Source organism: Geotrypetes seraphini, chromosome 3, assembly GCF_902459505.1.
Source record: "Geotrypetes seraphini chromosome 3, aGeoSer1.1, whole genome shotgun sequence".
NCBI lineage: Eukaryota > Metazoa > Chordata > Amphibia > Gymnophiona > Dermophiidae > Geotrypetes > Geotrypetes seraphini.
In genome coordinates, this window is record NC_047086.1 from 141,879,957 (window position 1) to 141,902,933 (window position 22,977).

General features: G+C 44.0%; 1 protein-coding gene across 1 annotated transcript in view; it reads right to left on the reverse strand.

Moving 5' to 3' along the window:
* TRIM54 (tripartite motif containing 54) overlaps positions 1-22,977 on the reverse strand; it is a 103,307-nt gene that overhangs the window by 30,268 nt on the left and 50,062 nt on the right. The window contains 5 exon segments of the mRNA XM_033935797.1: positions 2,060-2,141; positions 2,143-2,186; positions 7,919-7,952; positions 16,348-16,581; positions 21,496-21,591. Of these exon segments, the coding sequence (XP_033791688.1) occupies positions 2,060-2,141; positions 2,143-2,186; positions 7,919-7,952; positions 16,348-16,581; positions 21,496-21,591 (490 nt within the window).

Sequence of the window (22,977 nt, forward strand, 5' to 3'; positions counted from 1 at the left end):
GGAGCCCAGGTTCCGCAGCGGGATAGTGAGATCGTTCCAAAGGCCCGTGATTTTGGAGAGGAGGGATCTTCCCAGTTTACCTGTGTGGAGGATGCCGTGTAGAGAGGGGAAGGATAGTTTATGTCTGTGGGCTGATCTGGTGGTAGCAGGCGTCAGGGCGAGGAAGGATAGAGGGATTAGGGGCGGGAGGATGCCGTGAATGATCTTAAAAGCCAGGCAGGAGCATTTGAAATGAATTCTGGAAAGTACTGGGAGCCAGTGAAGATTGGTAAGTAGTGGGGAGACGTGATCAAATTTGCGTTTAGCAAAAATCAGCTTGGCTGCAGTATTCTGGATAAGCTGGAGTCTGCAAAGACTTTTTTTTGTTAGGCATAAATAAATGGCATTACAGTAATCGAGTTTGGATAGGATGATGGATTGTACAAGGACGGTAAAATGTTTTTGGTGAAAATAGGATCTAACTTTCCTCAGCATGTGGAGGCTGAAAAAACATGATTTTGCCAAGGAATTCAGGTGATCGCTGAGGGAGAGGGAGGAATCGAGTGTGATGCCGAGGACCTTGCTTGAGAACTCAAGGTGCAGAGCAGGTCCTGTGGGTAGTGTGAAGAGGGTGGGCAGGTGTACTAATTTTGGGCCGAGCCAATTTTGTTTTTGATTCATTTAATTTCATCTGTACAGAGAGGGACCAGGCGTGAAGTCTCATTATGCATGAAGTGATGTTCTCTTGGAGGTTTGTAAGGTTCTGATCTGTTTCAAAAAGTCCTACACTTCTCCCTCTGTATTCATGGTTTCAGCATTCGCGGTTTCGATTATTCAGTTTTCAGCTTGCTGGCTCCTCCCCCCAAATTACATCAGCTTTCATATAGAAATCGCCAATTCCAAGCGTTTACAGAGAAAATCGCTGGTTCCCAGCACTTTGTTCACCGTGATTTGCCTCTCTTTCAGAAACAAGCCAGGTCTCCCACCATGTTATTCACGGTTTCACCATATTCACAATGGTTTTTAATAGAAAACAGCAAACAGCATATAAAAAAGTTATTCGCGGTTTTTCAGTATTTGCGGTTCTGTTAATCCCCTATCACAGCGAATACGGAGGGAGAAGTGTATATAAAAAGAAGATGGAATCAAAGCACAACGTAAATGTCCTTCACACTTTAAACATGGCATAGAAGGGTGCAACCTGCATGAAGTGTCAGGAGCAACTCTGGCTACCTTGTTGAATAGACTGGATGGACCATTCAGGTCTTTATCTGCCATCATTTATTATACTTCCATTTGGATTTTTAAAATGAGTGTAATCTGTTAATGGGTCCTGTGACATTAAAGTAGATATTGGATGTAAAGATGTAGAAAGTACAGCTATGGAAGGCTTACAATATAATAGCACAGTTCAAGTAATCTAATGCATATGGTGAAGGAGTCTGGGACTGGTTTTCCTAAATGTTGAACTAAGTTTTCTCTTTAATAAAATGCTGATTTATTTTTAGCTGCATACCTAACTTATCTCATGTTCTAGCCTGCCTGCCTTGGGTGTTAGCTTGGACATTCTAACTTCTTATGGCTATCTCAGCATAAACAACATGTAACAGAAAGACTGCAGGGCCTAGATAAGTGACCTGCTAATGACCTGCTAGTGTGAGCTTAGCACCAATGATTGTTAAGAAAGTAACACGTGAACAATTTTTTTCTAGAATTCAGTTGTATAGCCAGAAGGATGTATAAATATCTCTGTAACGTCCTGTTTTCAGCACTTCTGAAGCCAGCTTGGAGCTCAGGAGTTGCATACGTATGCTAATAAACCATCTGTGCTTTCTTCAAATCTCTAAGTTTTGTGGCTTCCTAAAATGACCTTTCAATGGCACAGTCCTAAAACCAGCAGGTTCATGTCCCCATGCAACTTCCCATGCTCACTCTTTAACCTTGAACAAGCCATTTAACCTCCTTGCGATCACACTTCTGTAAGTTCTATGAAGCAGGGAGTTTACAATCACTTCACACAGGTCCGATTATACTGACAAATTTCTATAAACACAGTAAATAATTGTTTGCTTTTTCCCACCTGACTGAAACTCAATTGTTCTCAACATCTCTGCCACATAATCCACGTTGACGTTAAAATGGTCCATAGTCTCATAACCTGGGTTCTGGACGCTCAATCGTTGACACCTTGGACATGTCCACAACTCCTGAAAGAAAGGAAAATAAAGCAAGCCTTGTCTGTGCACTTCCTCTCCAGAATGTATGTACCAGCTGGTAAGATCCCTGTGGCAGGAAGTCAATGTTCATGGTTGTTGACACCAATAGGGTCAAGATGGGCTGTAGATCATAGAGGGGCTGATTCTGTAAACAGCGCCTTAAAAAAAAAAAAAAGTGCCGGCCACATGTCATTCACGCTTGGGCACCATTTACAGCAGTGGTTCCCAAACCATGTCCTGGGGGACCCCCAGCCAGTCGGGTTTTCAAGATAACCCTAATGAATATGCATGAGAGAGATTTGCATACCTGTCTCTTCCATTATATGCAAATCTCTCTCATGCATATTCATTAGGGATATCTTGAAAACCCAACTGGCTGGGGGTCCCCCAGGACAGGGTTTGGGAACCACTGATTTACAGAATTGCGGCTAGCAACGCCTATGTAAAAACTGAGGTGCCTGAAATGTAGGCGGGGATTTTAAAGGCCTACATTTCAGGTGCTTAAGTTTTTACACTTAGCAGCACCTAACTCACTTTACCCATAGAAACACCCAATTAGGCATTAGGTGCCTCTAAGAGCATTGCGATAGGCACCCATCTTTTATAGAATCAGATAGGTGCCTATCACCCAACTAAATTTTTTTTATCCAATTATTGAGGCTATTAAGGGTATTTTGCCTTTATAGAATCAGCCCCAGATAGTGTTAGACTCTAATTCAGCACTGATAAATTAACCCAATGGCTCAGCAAGGAAGGAGTTCCCATTTAAATGAGAACCAACCTTTGGAAAACAACATTTTATTGACGTAAATAAAAGTTCCTGAACCTTGTACATTTTTCTCTGCGGTTTCATTTTGGATTTGTTGCTCTGCTTTCACTGCAGACTTGTTGGATTTTTCTTTGTTTTGCATTATTTAACACCCCCTCCTCTATATTAAAAAAAATATTTTTAGTAATCCACAAGTCACTCAATAAGAGTGCACCTAAGAAAAGGCAGCATTTTAAACACTTCAGTGAGAACTAGAACATCAATACACCCATTGTAAAACTAAACAAGGCAGATTAGTACAGATCGATCCTGCACATACACATAGAACACAGATACACCCTCGCCCAGTATAGAATAAGATATTATAAACTAAGGGGTCCTTTTATCAAGCTGCGGTAGGGGTTTAATGCACATAATACCGTGCGTTAAACCGCCTGCCACACTAGTCGCTAAGGCCTGCATTGAGCAGGCGTTAGTTTTTTAGCTAGCCGCGAGGGTTAGCGCGTGATGAAATGTCTGCCGCGCTAACCCCGCTAGCGCAGCTTGATAAAAGGAGCCCTAAAATTAGAAATATGTAGACAAAAGTTAAACTGAACCACTATGAAGCCAGAATCTGCATACAGTGCAACTAACACCACAGAAATAGAAATAGTGACGCATGTCCCCTAATATTGTGCAAAATATAAAGATAGCAGAAATAAATTTGAAAAAAAATGACAAATAACAAAACAAACGATGGTAAATAAGAATATAACATTTTATTGGACTAATGCATTTTTCAATTAGCTTTCAGAGGCCAAAACTTCCTTCCTCGTGTCAGTACCGTATACAGCTGTTACAGTAGCCATCTGACCTGAGGAAGGGGATTTTGGTCTTTGAAAGTTAGTTAAAAAATGTATTAAAATTAGTCCCAAAAAAGACGACCTTATTTCCATTTTCTGTTTATAAATGTTTATCAATATAGCTACAATACTACTATATTCTAAGGCAACAACATCATAATATTTTTCTACCTTTTGTCATCTCTGGTTTCTACTCTTCTTTTCATCCAGCATCTGCCCTCTTTCTCTGCCCTTCCATCTACTGTCCACTCTCTTTCTCTGCCCCTTCCATCCACTGTCTCCATCTCCTTCCCCATGCTAATCTAATCTAAAATTTATGAGTTGTGCTATGCTCTGGGATATCTCTCTTCTTTCCTTCTTTCTACTCCACCTCACCCCACCTCATGTCTGGCATCTTTCTCCTTCCCTTCCCTGGCATCTCTCTCCTCTCCTTCCATCTCTCCTTCTTCTTTCCCCTCCATGGTCTGACATCTCCAATCCTTTCTTTCCCTCCCTCCCTCCCATATGGTCTAGCACAGTGGTGTCCAACCCGTGGCCCAAGGAGGTATTTTGTGTGGCCCAGCTCGAGGGCGATGCAGCGTTTCATGCTGTTCCAGCTCGAGGGCAATGCGGCATTTTCCTCTGCCATCCCCGGATGTTTACTTTCTGGCTGGCTCCCTCCTCCATCTTGCTGCAGTGTTTTTCTGCTCAAAGCTGTGCATAGCGGGCTCCTAAGTGCCTCCAGCGGCTAACCCAGAAGTGTTCCCTCTGACGTTGTGACATCAGAGAGAAGGCTTCCAGATCAGCCACAGGAGGCGCATAGGAGCCGCTGCCCGCAGCTTTGAGCAGAAAAATGACTTTAGCAGTGAGGAGGGAGCCGGCCTGAAGGTAAACACCACAGCACAGAAGGGAGGGAGCACAAACAAGACAAATGATGGAAGGAAGGAGGGAGGGGCATGAACTTAGGACACAGAATGAAAGGAAAGAGGGAGGGAAGTATGAGCCATAGGATTGAAGATTGGAGGGAGTGAGGGAAAAAGATGCTGAGGTGAGGGAGGGAATAGAAAGGGAGAATTGGGTGTCTGAGAGAAGGAAAGAGATGGTGCACATGAAGAGATGACAAAAGAGGAGAACTGTTGGGCAGAGAGAGGAGGGAGGGAGAGAGAGAGAATTATTGGACATGGTGGTGGGAGAGGAGTGATGTAGAGATGTATGGGTGTGGAGAGAAGGGGGAGAACATGGAAGGGAGGGAGAAATTATAGGCCTGTGGATGGAAGGCAGAGAGATGCAGCATCTCTCTTTTTTTCCCTCCATTTCATTGCTCAGCATTAAGTGGGGAGGGAAGAAGAAAAACAGAAAAGAGAAGAAGCAAAATGTTGGACCATGGGGATAGATGAGGAGAGATGGACTCGGGGGGAGGGCAGGAGGGAAGAGAGCTGGGATAAGAAGATGCTAGGGGATGGAAAGAAAGGGACAGGGAGTTATAGACTGACCACTGGAGAGAGGGAGGGGAATTCTGAAAGTGGTGAGCCATGTGGATGAGGTCAAAAGGGAGATGACAAGATGAGTGAGAGAGTAGTGAGTACAGTGGTAGAAATGTGGTAATGGGGAGTAGATAGAAGAAAATAGGAGGTTGGGAAAGGAGTGAGATGGATAATGGGAGAGCCAGGGACTGAAGAAGATGGAGAATTGAGAGGTAGCTGAACATTTTAAAAAAAGAAGGGTGAGAAAGAAGGCAAGATTTGAATGGACAGAGGCAAAACAGAAAATAAAAAGTTAAGGAAGCTGAAAGAGAAAAATAAATACGTTGGAGTCAGGCATAAGGAGGAAATGGAACAAGAGAGAAGAGGAAAAAAAAATGGACAGCAGACACTGGAAAGAGAATTAGTTGAAGAAAGACAAAAAGCAGAAAGAGAAACTGGGACTAAGATGATGGAAAAATAAAATATCTAATCAACAAGATAGAATTGTTATATTTTGAATATGTTAACTAGAATATGTTAGCTTTGGGATATGTGCATCACAATTATTTTTGTATTAAGAGGCATAGTCATATATAGCTGATTTGGGGAAGGGACTGGAGCCCAAAATTAGTGGATGAGCACCCAAAGTTTCTCCCCTACTGAGTGCAATTTATAAATCCTTGAGCTAGTGGGGATTCCCAAGCCCTGCCAACTGAAGACATTTTCCTCCAGTCTGGCAACCCAAAATCTCCAAGCTTTGCAACAATGGCAATATCCTCAAGCTGCCCCTGCTTTCATGCATGCATGAAAGTCAAGGAGGGGGGGGGGGCAGGGAGGAGGGAAGGTAGCAGCTCTGCAATATTGCTGACAGCTGCAGAGCTTGGAAAGTTAGAGGGGGAGGAGGTGACTGTTAGTTGGTGAGGCTTGGAGATCCCTACTAGCTACAGCAGGGGAGATGTTCATTTTGAGGGAGCCTAAGCTCAAAGTGGGAGTCCAAAAAAGCAGTAATATTTACCCTGACTAAACGATCCTCCACGTGCGTTGCTAATATCTGATTCAGCATCCCTGCTCTGATGAGGCTCACCGCAGCTGTAATAGAAGTGAATGAGAGAACCAGGAGCACGCATCCCTGCTTATCAGAGTGGGGATGCGGAAGCCTGTGGCTGTTCCCACTGTCAGCGATGCATGTGGAGGATCACTCAGTGAGGGTAAATATTACTGCTTTTTTGGGTTCCTTTCCACAATGTTCCTTTAATGAAGGTTTATTATTAGATACGTACATCTTCTATATTAGTGATTGCAAATATGGGACCTGCTCAACCTTTTTTTTGCTCATCAGCTAGTGTTAGTGTTTGTGCAGTCCCAGGGAAGCCAAAAGGTTGGACACCCCTGGTCTAGCATCTCTCTCTACTCCCCTAGTCTTCCTTCTCCTCTCTTCCCTCCCCCCTCTGGAGGGGTACCCTCTTTCTATCTCTCTTTGTCACACACACACACACACACACACACACACACACACCCTGCTAAAAACTTGCCTTCCATCATCGGCAGCAGCAGCCTTCACAACTCACTGCTCTGGCTGGCGCTGGACCTTCCTCTCTACTGGTCCCGCTTACTTTCTGCTTCTGCAAAGGCAGGACCTGGCAGAAAGGAAGGCACAACGCTAGTAGAACAGCAAGTTGTGAATGCTGTGGCTGCCGCTGCCAGAAGGAGAAGACACCAGCCCTGGGAGTACTCCCTTATGATATGCACCTGGGGCGGGCTGCCCCCCCCTTGGAACACCACACTGCCTTTTTGTAACAACTATGTATTCATTGTGTTTGTAGGTCTGGATGTTTGGGGGAGGGGGTTGTGGGTTCAGTAGTAGTTAATGTAGGATCCAGTTCACATAGCCTATACATCTGTGATGATATTCAGCAGCTTTAAGGCCTGGATTCTCAAAACTGCACCGTTCAGAAGGCACCAGTGGATGGCCTAACGCTTAAGTTTTTTAATTGGCCATTAATGTGTGGTAATTGGCCGCACCGTTGAAAAACAATTTAAAAATAAAGTGGGCACCATGAGGCACCTGAATCACATCTATGCAGATGCTTACCCGCACTGAACAGCAAAAGAGGCATGGTTATGGGCGGGGTTGACGTTTGGGCTGCTAAACGTGATTCTACATTGAAGATAGGCGCCAGAAATGTAGGCCTATAAAACCCTGGCCTTCATTTCCATGCCTATCTTCCACACAGACTGCGATTCTCAAAACGGCACCGTAGCTTGAGTGACATGTGCCCAGCACTGTTTTTTCAGGCGCTGGCCGATTCTGCCGCCATTTTGAAAATCCAGGCCTAACTGGTTACATGCCACTGAATATAAGTGGATGGTCCCAAACAAGTGAGTTAGCTGGTCAGAAGCTATTTTTGGCCAGTTAAATTGCTTTGAATAGACACCCCCATATTTTACAAAATACATGTGTAAGTGGTGACTCCACTACTCCGCCCAAACTCCTTCCCTGAGCGCATGTACTCCAGCTTGCATGGCACATGTTTTAGGCTAAACCTAAATTTATAAGAGGCACTGATTTGCACAAAAAAATTATTTATAAAATGACCCTCTGTAAGACTGATGTGTGCTGCAAGCATTCCAATCTCGGGAGAAAACAAGAAGCAAAACAAAAAAAGTGACGGTATACTTACTTCTTGATTAGCTCCTTAGCATGCTGTAAAGGAAGAAGAAAATTAAAGATATAGGAATCACTGTTTAAATAACCATTAAAAAACAAGACTCTAGGATTGCCTAGGTAGAGCTACTGGAACAAAGTCCACCCATCCAGAAGTACTTGTAATGCCAGAAATCCAAGCTCTTTCTGCATATATTAACAAATATTCTAAAAGATCAAAAATCACTCAAATTCACCTTATTCATTGTGAAGCTGAAATAATAACAGTGTTTTACTAAACCGTGGAAGAGCTTCTTACTGTGGGCTGGCGAGGTAAATGCTCTCATAGGAATTTAATGAGCAACAGAACATTTACCTCGCTGGCCCGTGGTAAGAAGCTCTTCCACGGTTTAGTAAAAGGAGCCCAAAGATAATAATAATAATAACTTTATTTTATATACCGCAGTACCACAAACAGTTCAGAGCGGTTTACAGTGTAAGAGACTGTACATTTACAGCGAAGATACAATGAGGACTGTACATATTCAGTAAAGGTGTTTATACAACGAAGAACAATGTAGATTTACCATGCAGTAGACTGTACATATACAGCAGAGATATATATATAGTGGAGAGGCAGTGCGAGAGGCTTATAAAGAACAACGCAGTGTACAAAACCAATGCAGGGTGGTGAATGTCAAGAAGACAACCAGTATCAGTTACAGGATGGAAGTATTTGACTATTTGGTGATGAGGGGGGTTCAAGAAATTTGTCGTAGAGGAAAGATTTGAGAGATTTCCTGAAGGATGAGTAAGATGGGGCAGATGAGATGAGGGTGGTCAGGCAGTTTGTCCATCTGCCAGCTTGGTATGAGAGAGTTCTATTGAGGAATCTTTTGTAGGTGCATCCCTTTGGGGAAGGGTAGGTAAACAGGTTGGCATTACGCGTGCGAGTGGTTCCAGGGAACACGAAGTGGTGAGACAGATATATCGGGGACAAGCCAGATAAGGTTTTGAAGCAGAGGCAGGCGAATTTGAAGATGACTCTCGCTTATATTGGCAACCAGTGCAGTTTTCTATAGTAAGGGGTGATATGGTCTGACTTTTTGAGGCCATAGATTAGGCGGACCGCAGTGTTTTGGATAAGTCTCAGTCGTTTGATGGTTTTCTTGTGGGAGCCCATATAAATTATATTACAGTAATCCAGTGTGCTTAGGATTAGGGATTGGACCAGCAGTCTGAAGGAGGGGAAGTCGAAGTAATGTTTGATGGTACGGAGTTTCCAGAGGGTATAAAAGCATTTTTTTGACCTGGGCGTTGGTGTGGTCTTCGAAGGTCAGGTAGCGGTCTAGGATGACTCCAAGGATTTTGATGGTGGGGTTAATAGGGTAAGTTAGGCCGTTGAGTTGTAAGGTGGTGTTCGTTAATTTGTGGTTGGGACTTGCTAGGAAGAGTTAATGAATCCTAATATAACATAATAACATAAGCATAGTTATGTTATGCATAGATAGTTAATGAATCCTAATATAACATAATAACATAAGCTTTGCCATACTGGGAGAGACAAAATATCCAACAATGACCAATCCAGGACACAAATACCTGATAATATCCCAAAAGAGTATAACAGATTTTTTTGCTGCTTATCCTAGAAATAAGTAATGGATTTTCCTAAGTCTATCTTAATAATGGCTTATGGATTTTTATTTTAGGAAATTAGCCAAACCATTTTTAAACCCTGCTAAGCTAACTGCTTTCACCACATTCTCTGGCAACGAAGTCTAGGGTTTAATTACATGTTGAGTGAAGAAATATTTTCTCTGGTTTATTTTAAATGTACTACTTAGTAACTTCATTGCATGTCCCATAGTCCTAGGGCTCCTTTTACTAAGGTGCGCTAGCGTTTTTAGCACACGCACAAAATTACCGCACGTTAAACTGCATGGTACACTTCTAGAATAACACCAGCTCAATGCTGGTGTTAAGGTCTAGTGCACGCGGCAATTTAGCGCACACTATTCCGCACGTTAAGGCCCTAACGCACCTTAGTAAAAGGAGCCCCTAGTATTTTTGGAAAGGGTAAACAAGCGATTCAAGTCTACCCTTTCCACTCCACTCAGAATTTTATAGACCTCTATCATATCTCCCCTCAGCCGTCTCTTCTCCAACCTGAAATGCCCTAGATGTTTTAGCCTTACCTCATAGGGAATCATTTTATCCCATTAATCATTTTTGTTGCCCTTTTCTGTACCTTTTCTAATTCCGCTATATCTTTTTTGAGATGCGGTGATCACAATTGAATACGGTATTCAAGGTATGGTTGCACCATGGAACAACACAAAGGCATTATAACATTCTCATTTTTATTTTCCTTTCCTATTAATTCCTAAGTCTATTTGCTTTCATAGCCACTGAGCAGCACTGAGCAGAAGGTTTCAAAGCATCATTAGCGATGATAGCTTGATCCTTTTCCTGGGTGGTGACTCCTAATGGGGAATCTTGCATCATATAGCTATAATTCGGGTTCCTCTTTCCCCATATGCATCATTTTGCACTTGCTCATATTACTCATACCATTGGAATGCCCAGTCTCCTATTCTAGTAAGGTCCTCTTGCAGTTTTTCACAATCCTCTTGAGATTTAACGATTTTGAATAACTTTGTGGCATACCTCACTATTCCCATCTATAAATCATTTATAAATATGTTAAAGAGGAGCAGTCTCAACACAGACCCCTGGGGAGCCCCACTATTTGTCCTTCTCCATTGAGAATATTGACAATTTAATCCTACTTTCTGTTGTCTAACCTACCAGTTCTTAATCTACAATAGGGCATTACCTCCTATCCCATGGCTTTCTAATTTCCTCAAGAGTCTTTCACAAGGTACTTTGTCAAATGCCTTTTCAAAATCCAGATATACAATATCAACCAGCTCACCTTTATCCATGTTTATTCACCCCTTCAAAGAAATGTAATAGATAGGTGTGATAAGAGATTTTCCTTGAGTGTATCCATGTTGATTTTTTCTCAAGAATCCATGCCTTTATGTATGCTCTGTAATTTTGCTCTTTATAATAGTCTCTACCATTTTGCCCAACACTGACATCAGGCTCACTGGTCTATAATTTCCCGGATCACCTTTGGAACTCTTTTTAAAAACTGGCATTGCATTGGCCACCCTCCAATCTTCCGGTACTTCTGTAAGTTTATTCTTCAGTTCTATCAGTACTCTGGGATGTATACCATCCAGTTGAGATGATTTGCTTCTCTTCATTTTGTCAAATTGCCCCATTACATCTTCCATGTTTACAGAGATTTGTTTCAGTTTCTTTGATTCATCAGCATTGAATACTACCGTATTTTCTCGCATATAATGCGTGCGTTATATGTGGTTTTTACATACCGCGCATACCCTTGCGCGTTATACACGTGAGCGCGTTGTACAAAATTTTTTTTACATAGTTCCCCCCTCCGACGTCCGATTCACCCCCCGCAGGACCGCTCGCACCCCCACCCCGAAGGACCGCTCGCATGCACTACCACCCGCACCCGCTCCCCCACCCTGAAGGACCGCTCGCACCCCCACAGCCTCCCGACCCCCCCCCCCATCATGTAGAAGCTCCTACCGGTGTCCTGCTGCTTCCTCATGGAGGTCCAGACACCCGACACGATCGGGGCAAGAGGGAGCTCAAGGCCTCTTGCCCCAGCCAACCGCGGCACCCCCGACACGATCGGGGCAAGAGGGAGCTCAAGCCCTCTTGCCCCCCCGACTCCCCGACACGATCGGGGCCAAAGGGAGCCCAAGCCCTCTTGCCCCGCCGACTCCCCAACTACCCGACAATATCGGGCCAGGAGGGAGCCCAAGTCCTCCTGGTCCTGGCAACCCCACCCCCGCTAGTTGTTCGGGCCAGGAGGGAGCCCAAACCCTCCTGGCCACGGCGACCCCCTACACCCACCCCGCACTACATTACGGGCAGGAGGGATCCCAGGCCCTCCTGCCCTCGACGCAAACCCCCCTTCCCCCAACGACCGCCCCCCCCAGAACCTCCGACCGCCACCCAGCCGACCCGCGACCCCCCTGGCCGACCCCCACGACACCCCCACCCCCCTTCCCCGTACCTTTGTGTAGTTGGCCGGACAGACGGGAGTCAAACTCACCTGTCCGGCAGGCAGCCAACGATGGAATGAGGCCGGATTGGCCCATCCGTCCCAAAGCTCCGCCTACTGGTGGGGCCTAAGGCGCCTGGGCCAATCAGAATAGGCCCGGGAGCCTTAGGTCCCACCTGGGGGCGGGGCCTGAGGCACATGGGCCCAACCCGACCATGTGCCCAAGGCCCCGTCCCCAGGAGGGACCTAAGGCTCCCGAGCCTATTCTGATTGGTCCAGGCGCCTTAGGCCCCACCAGTAGGCGGAGCTTTGGGATGGATGGGCCAATCCGGCCTCATTCCGTCGTTGGCTGCCTGCCGGACAGGCGGGTTTGGCTCCTGTCTGTCCGGCCAACTACACAAAGGTACGGGGAAGGGGGTTGGGGGTGTCGTGGGGGTCGGTCAGGGGGGTCGCGGGTCGGCTGGAGGGTCGGTCGGAGGTTCTTGGGGGGGGACGGTCGTTGGGGGGAGGGGGGTTTGCGTCGAGGGCAGGAGGGCCTGGGATCCCTCCTGCCCGTAATGTAGTGCGGGGTGGGGGTAGGGGGTCGCCGTGGCCAGGAGGGTTTGGGCTCCCTCCTGGCCCGAACAACTAGCGTGGGGGGGGGGGTCGCCAGGGCCAGGAGGACTTGGGCTCCCTCCTGGCTCGAACAACTAGCGGGGGGGGGGGGGTCGCCAGGGCCAGGAGGACTTGGGCTCCCTCCTGGCCCGAACAACTAGCGGGGGGGGTCGCCAGGGTCAGGAGGACTTGGGCTCCTTCCTGGCCCGATATTGTCGGGGAGTTGGGGTGTCGGCAGGGCAAGAGGGCTTGGGCTCCCTTTTGCCCCGATCGTGTCGGGGAGTCAGGGGGGCAAGAGGGCTTGAGCTCCCTCTTGCCCCGATCGTGTCAGGGGTGCCGCGGTTGGCTGGGGCAAGAAGGCTTGAGCTCCCTCTTGCCCCGATCGTGTCGGGGAGTCGGGACCGCCAAGAGGAAGCAGCAGGACACCGATAGGAGCTTCTACATGATGGGGGGGGGGGTGGGGAGGCTGTGGGGGTGCGAGCGGTCCTTCAGGGTGCGGGTGCGGGTGGGAGTGCGTGCGAGCGGTCCTTCGGGGTGGGGGTGCGAGCGGTCCTGCGGGGGGTGAATCGGACGTCGGGGGGGCATCAGGCTTTCAGGGTAGGGACAGGACTTCAAGGGGGAGAGGAGAGTCGGGGTGGGGGAGAGGAGAGTCGGGGTGGCCAGAGGAGAGTCGGGACGGGCGAAAGGAGAGTCGGGCGGCGACGGGAGAGTCTGGCAGCATGCGCGGTATACGGGTGTGTGCGGTATATAAAAATTTCTGTACATAAATTTGTGTTTTTCGCGCGCTATACCAGTGTGCGCGTTTTACACGGGTGCACGTTATCTACGTGAAAATACGGTATTTGTAAAAATTGTGTCTTCTCCACATCTTCCTTGTTGAAGACCAAAGCAAAGAATTAATTTCATCTCTCTGCTATGGCCTTATCTTCCCTAAGTCTTCACTGAAACCTTCTGCCCAAGATACGGCCAAAAAAGCAAACAAGATGCTAAGAGTTATTAGAAAAGGTATGGTAAATCAGACTAAGAATATTATAATGCCTTTGTATTGTTCCATGGATCGAGCTCACTTTGAGTGTTAAAGTCAATTCTGATTGCTGTATCTCAAAAAAGATATAGCGGAATAAGAAAAGGTTCAAAAAAGAGCGACCAAAATGATAAAGGGGATGGAATTCTTCTCATATGAGGAAAGACTAAAGATAGTAGGTCTCTTCAGCTTGGAGAAGAGATGGCTTAGGGGAGATTTGATTGAAGTCTACAAAATCCTGAGTGATATAAAATGGGTACAAGTGAATTGATTTCTTACTCCATCAAAAATTACTATAGACTAGGGATATTCATTGAAGTTACAGGGAAATACTTTTAAAACCAATTTTTTCACTATAAGAATACACTACTCCCTCAATATTCGCAGGGGTTAGGGGCAGAGCTGGCCTGCAAATATTAAAAAACTGTGAATAATATTCGGGTTGGTTCTGACCCACCCCCACCTTTTCCTGGAATCCCAGACCTTACCTTAAGCCCTCTGAGACTCCCCGGAACTGTACCTGGTGGTCTAGCGGGCTTTCGGGGCAGGAGCAATCTTCCTATGCTCCTTCCCCATGCAGATCACTCATAGGAAATGGCCGCCATGAGCTCCCATCGTAGTCTCGAAAGAGAGTACGGGAACTCATGGCAGCTATTTCCTATGAGTGATCTGCACAGGGAAGGAGTGTAGAAAGATCGCTCCTGCCCCGAATGCCTGCTAGACCACCAGGTAAGGTTCCAGGGAGTCTCAGAGGGCTTAAAAATAGCCCCCCCCAAATTAAAATCGATGTAAAAAAAAAAAAATCACGAATAACCGAATCCGCGGATACTGAAACCACAGATTCAGAGGGAGAAGTGTAGTTAAGCTCTGGAATGCATTGCCAGTGGGTGTGGTAACAGCGGTTAATGTAGATGAGTTTACAAAAGATTTGGACAAGCTCCTGGAGGAAAAGTTCATAGTATGCTATTGAGACAGACATGGGGAAGCCACTGCTTGCCCTGGGATTGGTAGCATGGATTGTTGCTACTATTTGGGTTTTTGCCAGGTATGTGTGACCTGGATTGGCCACAGGATACTGGGCTAGATAGACTATTGGTCTGACCCAATATGGCTATTCTTATTTTCTTATGCATGCCCCTTTTACCCCTTGGCCATCTTCTAGCAGTCCAACTAATTCTTTTACTGGCTTCTTTATTTATATTCTGAATATCCTACAATTCTATACGGATTACAAATTATTCAGATACTCAAGCATTTTTCCCTATCTGTCCCAGCAGGCTCACACTCTATCTAATGTACCTGGGGCACTGGGGGATTAAGTGACTTGCCCATAAGGAGCATAAGGAGCAGTGTGGGATTTGAATCCATAACCCCAGGGTACGGGGGCTTTAGCTCTAACCACTGCACCATACAGTCCCCACACTCTTGCTTATAATATACCTAAAAAAGGTTTTACTATATGTTATTGCCTCTAATACAATCTTCTTTTCAAAGTTTCTATTTGCCTTCCTTTTCAGGGTTCTGCATTTGACTTGCCATTCCTTATACTGTTTCCTATTATTTACTTGGATCCTTCATCCATTTTCTAAGGATATTCTTTCAGCTCTGATAGCTTCTTTCATCTCATTTTTTGCTTCATAGACAAAAGCGCGCGCCGACAACCCAGCGCAGACAACTGAGCGCAAGGCGGAAGCGCGCCAAAGAAAAACAGTATTTTAAAGGGCTCCGACAGGGGGTGTTGGTGGGGAACTCCCCCACTTTTCTTAATAGAGATCGCGCCGGCATTGTGGGGGGCTTGGGGGTTGTAACCCCCCCTCATTTACTGGAAATTTAACTTTTTCCCTCTTTTTTAGGGAAAAAGTGAAGTTTTCAGTATAATGTGGGGGGTTACAACCCCCAAACCCCCCACAACGCCGGCGCGATCTCTGTTAAGTAAAGTGGGGGGGTTCCCCCCCACACACCCCATCAGAGCCCTTTAAAATACTGTTTATCTTCGGCGCGATTCCGCCATGCGCTCAGTTGTCTGCACTGGGTTGTCAGCGTGCCTTTGTCGTCGCACACTTTTGACCCGTCACCCATTTTTTTTTTTTTAAGTTCAATAAGTTTTATTATTTTAGTTGCCAACTGTCATTTGGCCTTCTGTCCTCCTTTTTAAATATATGGAATATATCTGGTCTGGGCTTCCAGGATGGTAGTTTTGAATGACATCCATGCCCGGTTTAAATTTTTGACCTTTACAGCTGCTCCTCTAAGTTTACCATTCTCCTCATCTTATTATAGTCTGCTTTTTGAAAGTTAAATGCCAACATATTGGATTTCCTGTCTGTATTTACTCCAGATATTATATCAAATCTGATCATGTTATGATCACTGTTATCAAGTGGTCCCAGAACAATTACCTCCTGGTACATTGTGCCACTGACAATGCCTTTTGATTGACAACTGAAATTATAACCTAGATCAGTGGTTCCCAACCCTGTTCTGGAGGACCACCAGCCAGTCAGGTTTTCAGGATAACCCTAATGAATATGCATGAAGCAGATTTGCCTGCCTGTCACCTCCATTATATGCAAATCTCTCTCATGCATATTCATTAGGGTTGTCCCAAAAACCCAACTGGCTGGTGGTCCTCCAGGAAAGGGTTGGGAAATACCGACCTAGATTATACAAATGTTGCTTTGAAACTGACACTGGAATGAATGGTAACATTGGCACAGGTGGACACATACTTGCAGAAAGGCAGCCATCTGGGGCTCTTCCATAGACTGTATTGCCGTCTCCACCAACTTGGAGGTGATCTCCAGGTGATCTCCATGCTGGCGAATGAGGGAGCGCACATGCTGTAGCTTCTCCTCCTGCTCCCGAGTGATGATCTGCAACAACTCTTTTTTCCGTTCCTCCAGGATGCTGTACAGGGAGTCAAAGCGCTGGCTCAGGTTCTGCTTCTGCCGCCGACTATTGTCCTGCAACGAGAAGACAGAGAGAGAGAGAAGGGAAAACTTGTTACAGTATCTTCGCCCACGTTATTTAGGTTTCTCCACATTTGCATTGCAGAATGCCTGAGTCAATGCTAATATAGCTTCTAGTGGCTTGGTTTCGTTTTCTTCTTTCATGGCAATCTTTCAAGGACTTGATTGATGCTTTGTGGATGGTGCTCTGCAGGCAGATTTTTTTTTTCACGATCCCTTTCAATTATAGCAAAAAGTTTGTTGGTATCTATAGTTACTTTACTCTGTGTATTACATCTTTCTCTTGAATAAATTCAAAGACAATAAATGGCATATAATCTGAATACATCATACATACAGGCTCTCAGCACCTTTGTGGAACAAATTCAGCTGGAACATTTTCTTTCATATAAAAATAATGAAGGCTAATATTGCTATAAGCTGAAAATGCAGTTATTGAGGAGTTGAGGGACTAATTACAGTCATTTTTGGATTGGCCTTCCAGGGGGTTATAGATATTTTTTTCTTTATCTGATATAAGTTGGACTTTCTTTTCTGAGCATTGTCCTCCTTCTCCACAGTGTGGTCTAACATGACTGTGGGGGTTTTGGGTTTTTTTTGTAATGTGGTTTGTATATTTAGATTTTTGTTTTCTTTTAAAGATTTTAAAGATTGTTTTCTTTGAAAGAATTTAAACACCATGGTTAGCATTGCTTTAAAACACTGCTAGAAACATAGAAACATGACAACATTTAAACTTCCTTAGTCACCAGCAATGAATAGTTTGCTATAAATTGGCCACTGGAAGTTTTCTGGGTACCACCTATATTCAGGAATATCCGGACAAGTTTGGACAGCTATTTTAATAATCGGCACTGAAAACTGACTGTGCCTGGATAATTGCTGGCTTCGCCCCTGGATCATCCTAGAACTATCTGGATAGTGCCGGGCAGTCAGTAAAGATTTTAGCTGCATTATTTAGATAATGCTGCTGAAAATCAGTGACGGGCCCCAGTGAGCAGCTTTAATCCACTTAGGAGGGCAAATGCTCCTGAATATCAGCCTGTCTGTTTCTGAAATTTTGCCAGGTAATTGACATGCTGTTTATTTTGAAAATGTAAATTTTAATAATTAACACCCCTTCCCCCCTTTTTACAAAGCTGCATTAGGCTTTTGTATTGTCGGGCACGGTGGTATTAGCTCCAACGCTCAGAGGAATTCTATGAGTGTTGGAGCTAATACCGCCACGGCCAGCGATACAAAAGCCTAACACGGCTTCGTAAAAAGGGGGGAGGGGGATTTTTACAGAGAGCAATTTTCATACTACCCACATAATTGCACAGTCCTCGCATTCTTGCTATCTCTGGAAGCTGCACCGATTTTCAGAGCAACAGCGTAAACATACTTTCACTTTGAAAACCGGTTCAAAGTCCAGAGGTCACATACAATATATTCAGACCACGCCAAGAGAGACTTTCACATCCAAAACATGTTTTTATAGTTTTATGCTTTATGTGGATCAATTTCACACCCCTTCCCTCAATCTATGTTTTTACATTTATAAAAGACCATTAGCCAATACTGTAAAAATTTCAGGAGTGAAATATGGGGGAAAGGGAAGGAGGATGGGACTTGATATATTGCCTTTCTGTGGTTACAATCAAAGAGGTTTACATATAAGAGGTACTTATTTTGTACCTGAGGCAATGAAGGGATAAGTGACTTGCCCAGTGCTGCAGTGACTTGCCAAAGAGCTGCAGGTTCTCAGGCCACTGCATAACCACTAGGCTACTCTCCACTCATGCATGCTGATGTCATTTAGAATTGGGGCTATGCCTATGCCATCAGAATTATCTTGAGAATTTGCCTTGCCGATATTAATGACTAGATATTGATGAACAATTTGCAGAAATATTAAAGGTAACTAGACCAACTGCAAGGCTGAAAGCACCTAAGGCTGATTTTATGGCAGTTAAAGGATGAAACCAAAGCGTTGGGGGGTAATTTTGGATAAGAAACTAATCGTGTACCCCTAATCTTACTAACGTAGTGCAGAGTTTATCCTTCATTTTATCAGAGGGTTATGATCCCTCCTTTCCAAAGAAAATGTGCCCTTGTATGGGAAGTCTGACCTTTACTGGTAATGATACTGCAAGACCACTGCTAGGGGACAGCAATGACATTTTAAATCCAAACCCAAATGGAGAGGGAGCAGAAGGAAGCTGCCCCTGCACCTTGCCACTGGACGATTAGGCCTTGCCTCTTGGTGATTCCGGAGGTGAATGGGGGTTCTGGTGAGGTCTTGGGGCAGCGGGAGGATTGGGTTTGGTTGGGGACAAGTAGAAGGGGTGGTATATAGTAGAAAGGGCTTATGGGGGTGGGTCAGACTTTGTGATTAGGCAGTGGTGGGCTTTAGCACTTGTGATCGAGAGTTGGGGGAATTGGCTCCTATGATCTTAAGTAAGTGAACTGGAATTTGATCAGAAGGCTGGGGGGATCAACATCTATGATCAAGAGGGGGTGGGAATAGGTGGTACCAACATGAATACTTGATCCTTTGCAAGTTAATGTACAGGCAGTGTATTACATGCCCATGTTCATTCCATGAGGACTGTCCAAAATATTGCAAACCTTTCCCACAGACTACAACCAATAACGGGTAATTGGATTTGATATACTGCCTTTCTGTGGACGAGTCAAAGTGGTTTACAATTATTATATACGCATTATGCAGGTACTTTCGTTATACCTAGTGGGTTCACAATCTAGGTATTGTAACTGGGGCAGTGGAGGGATGGGTGGCTTGACCAGGGTCACAGGGAGCTGCTCTGAACCCAGTTCCCCAGGTTCTCAGCCCACTGCATTAACCACTAGGTCCTCCTCTGTTCTACGTATGAAAATCCTGAACAGAACAGCCCCAGTCATTAACTAATAAACCCTTTATTATTTCCTTAGGGCAAACTTTATTTACTACCATAGTTAGCTTTGATGGCTCTGGAGCAATGTAGCCGATGCCGGACAGACTTCCACGGTCTGTGTCCTGTATATGGCAAGACAGATCAGGAGCAAGTATGCATACTTTCATCTTATAGAGGAACTTAGTGAGTAAAATGAATAATTACTTGATGACTTGTGTGAGACTGTTGGGCAAACTGGATGGACCACACAGGTCTTTATCTGCCATCATTTACTATGTTACTATCCCCCTCTTTTACGAGGGCGTGCTAAATGCTAACGCATCCATATGTTATTACTTTCTATTATCTGTTACTCAACCAATTTATAATTCAGTCACCTTGAATCTCACTCCTTAGTTTCAAGTTTATTAAAATTTGTTATACCGCCTATAGAAACTTCTAGGTGGTTTGCAATAATAAAATTATTTTAAAAATGAGAAACGAACATTAAGACTTAAGAACTTCGCTTGCGTTAAATACATTTGATTACAAGGGGTTAGAGGGGAGAACTACATTTTTGAATAGGATAGGAAGACATTTAACCCTTTCAGGACCTTAAGGATCGTAGGCCAATTTTTGTGGTTTTGACGACATTTTTATGGTAAAAAGGGCTTGCAGATGCCAAAAAATTGATTTTTTTTGTGAAATATCATTATTTTTATTTTAAAAAAATCACACTTCTGGCTTATGGACAGTGTGGCAAGTGAATCTTCTCGTCAATCTAGCAACGACGCTAATGAATGAATGTCGGAACCAGTTTGTTTACATAAAGGCAGTATCATATGGAATCCGTACATATCAAATTTAGAACTGTAGACTATCCCAATCAAAATTTATAGGATTTTAAAGTTATGGGACAAATATGTCCCTTGGTCCTGAAAGGGTTAAGGTTAATACATTAGGGTAGGGGAAGGTTTTGAGTTGAAGTGATGGAGATGAAATAAAGCTTATAAATCAAACACATCCTTGAAAAGAAAGGTCTTCAGATTCGATTTAAATCTGTCCATAGAAGGTTCTTCATGGAGATGAGAAGGCATGGAGTTCCATAACTGTGGGGCTCTGACTGAGAATATGGAGGAGAGTGTAGTGTCACAAATTATTTGTTGTGGTGAGGATATTACTAAGTTCAAGTTCAAGTTCACGTTTATTTGATAAATCGCCTATATAAAAAATATTCTAAGCGATGCACAATTTAAGAAAACTTATGGGGGAACGATCAATCTTAAAACAATCTTAAAACAATTTTAACAAAGATTAAAAACATTAGATTAAAAGACAAACAAAATCAAAACAAATAAGGTTTTTTCATAAATATAATTTAGGAACAAACAGGATACACAAAGGGGAAGGGGAAAAAGTTACAATTATCTTAGTCTAGTAAAAAACATAAAAGGGGTAAAAACACAAAAGGGGGGGGAGAGAAAAAAAATAAAAATAAAAATAAAAAGTTGGTTTGAAAAAATGATCATAGCCTTGGAAGATTAGTTAGAAAACGCATCATTATATATAAATGTTTTTAAAAGTTTTTTAAAAGTGATAAGATCTTTTTCTTTTCTAATAAAGAGAGGCAGAGCATTCCAAGTTTGAGGAGCTAAAACAGAAAACATTTCATTTCTCCTTGTACCCACTACCTTTAAGGACGGGACTGATAATAGATCTTGGGATGACGATCGGAGAACTCGAGAAGAATGATAAGGAATAATCATTCTAGATATGAACTGTGGTTCGTTAAATAGCAGTACTTTGAAAACTAAAAATGCTATTTTAAAAGTAATCCGATGATTAATAGGCAGCCAATGGGATTTGATCAAAAGTGGCGTTACGTGGTCATATTTTTTTGCTTTGTGAATGAGCTTTATAGCAGTGTTTTGGTTTATTTGAAGTCTAAATGATTCTGTTTTTGCGATCAGCCTATTCATATTCTCCAGCACCCCCTAGGACCCCATCTGCTGCAGCTGGGTGCTCCACATACCTCGATGCTCTTGCAGATTTCTTCCATCTGAGAGACAATTGCCTGGATACGATCGTTTCCTGCCACTAGCATAGCGATGCCATCACTCAGCTCATTCTGGGATTAGAGAGAACAGAGAGAACTAGGATATTGATTTCTTTAAGCATGAGAGAGCTACCACAATCTTCTTTTAAATATGTAAAGGAATGGTGGGCAGTTTCTATACATTGCGCCTTAAAAATCTGCACGGTGCTTATAGTTAGGCACAGTTTATAGAATAGTTCTTAAGGCCGGGACCTAAGCCTAACTGTAGGTGCAGTCATGTATATCAACTGAAATGTGGTGCAAACCCTTGTGCCTAAATTAGGCATGGATCCCCCTTATTCTATAACTATGTGTATAAATCTAAAGAATGCCCCTGATCTGCCCACGACCTTCCCATTTCTATGCCCCCTTTTTGGACTCATGCGTAAAATGTAGGCATGGATCCCGCACCTAAATTTCTGCAAGTAGATTTTTAATTAAACCTAACACGCACCAATGGTTGCATGTTAAGATCCCAATTATTGGCACTAACAACTTCGCATTCGTTCAAATTAGGTGCACAAATTGTGCACGTACCCAAAATTTGCACATGCAATTTTTAGTGCTTTTTATAGAATTTGAGTTAGAATCTGCCCATCTTCATGAAGATAGTGACCAGGTGCAGAAAAGCAGAACACCTTATAAAAGGGGAATTCTGTAAAAAAAGTGTCTATTCCTAGGCACATGAGCACGGCTACTTAGAAGCTATTCTTTTAAGACAAGTGGCACCTGCTTTTCTTTTTAGACTATGGGGGAAATTCTATAAGAGGCCCCTAAAGTTAAGCACCTAAATACTTAGGCACCTAAAGTTAGGCGTCTGCCTTAGGGCTGCTTTTACTTAGCAGTGTAAGAACATTTTACCTCGGGCTGGTAAGGTAAATGCTCCAACGCTCATTGAATTCCTATGAGCATTGGAGCATTTACCTCACCAGCCTGCGGTAAAATGCTCTTAAGCTGCTTAGTAAAACTCAGCGTTAATTAGTAAATTGGCTTCAATATAGCTCATAATTGAAAAACATAAAATTTAATTGACAGATAGGCGCCTATTCTCTTAGGTGTGATTCTACAAAAGATAGGCGCCCATCTAACACCAAAGTAGGCGTGTTTAAGGGAGGAGAAAAACTTAGGCGCTGCAAAGCATGATTCTTGAGTCGACTTAGGCGTCTATAATGTAGGCCTTTAAAACCCTGACCTACATTATAGGTGCCTAAGTTTTAAGTCGGGCGCTGCTCAGCTCGATTCTGTAATGAACACCTAAGTGTAATTTGACATACATTGGGCGCCTAACTATAGGCGTTTATCTTTTTTAGGTACCAATTACAGAATCTGGCCCTACTTACATAACTGGGCAAATACATGCACAAGTATTTACCCATGAGCACGTATGCCAGCCATAGAGCTTGTGTAAAGGCTCACACC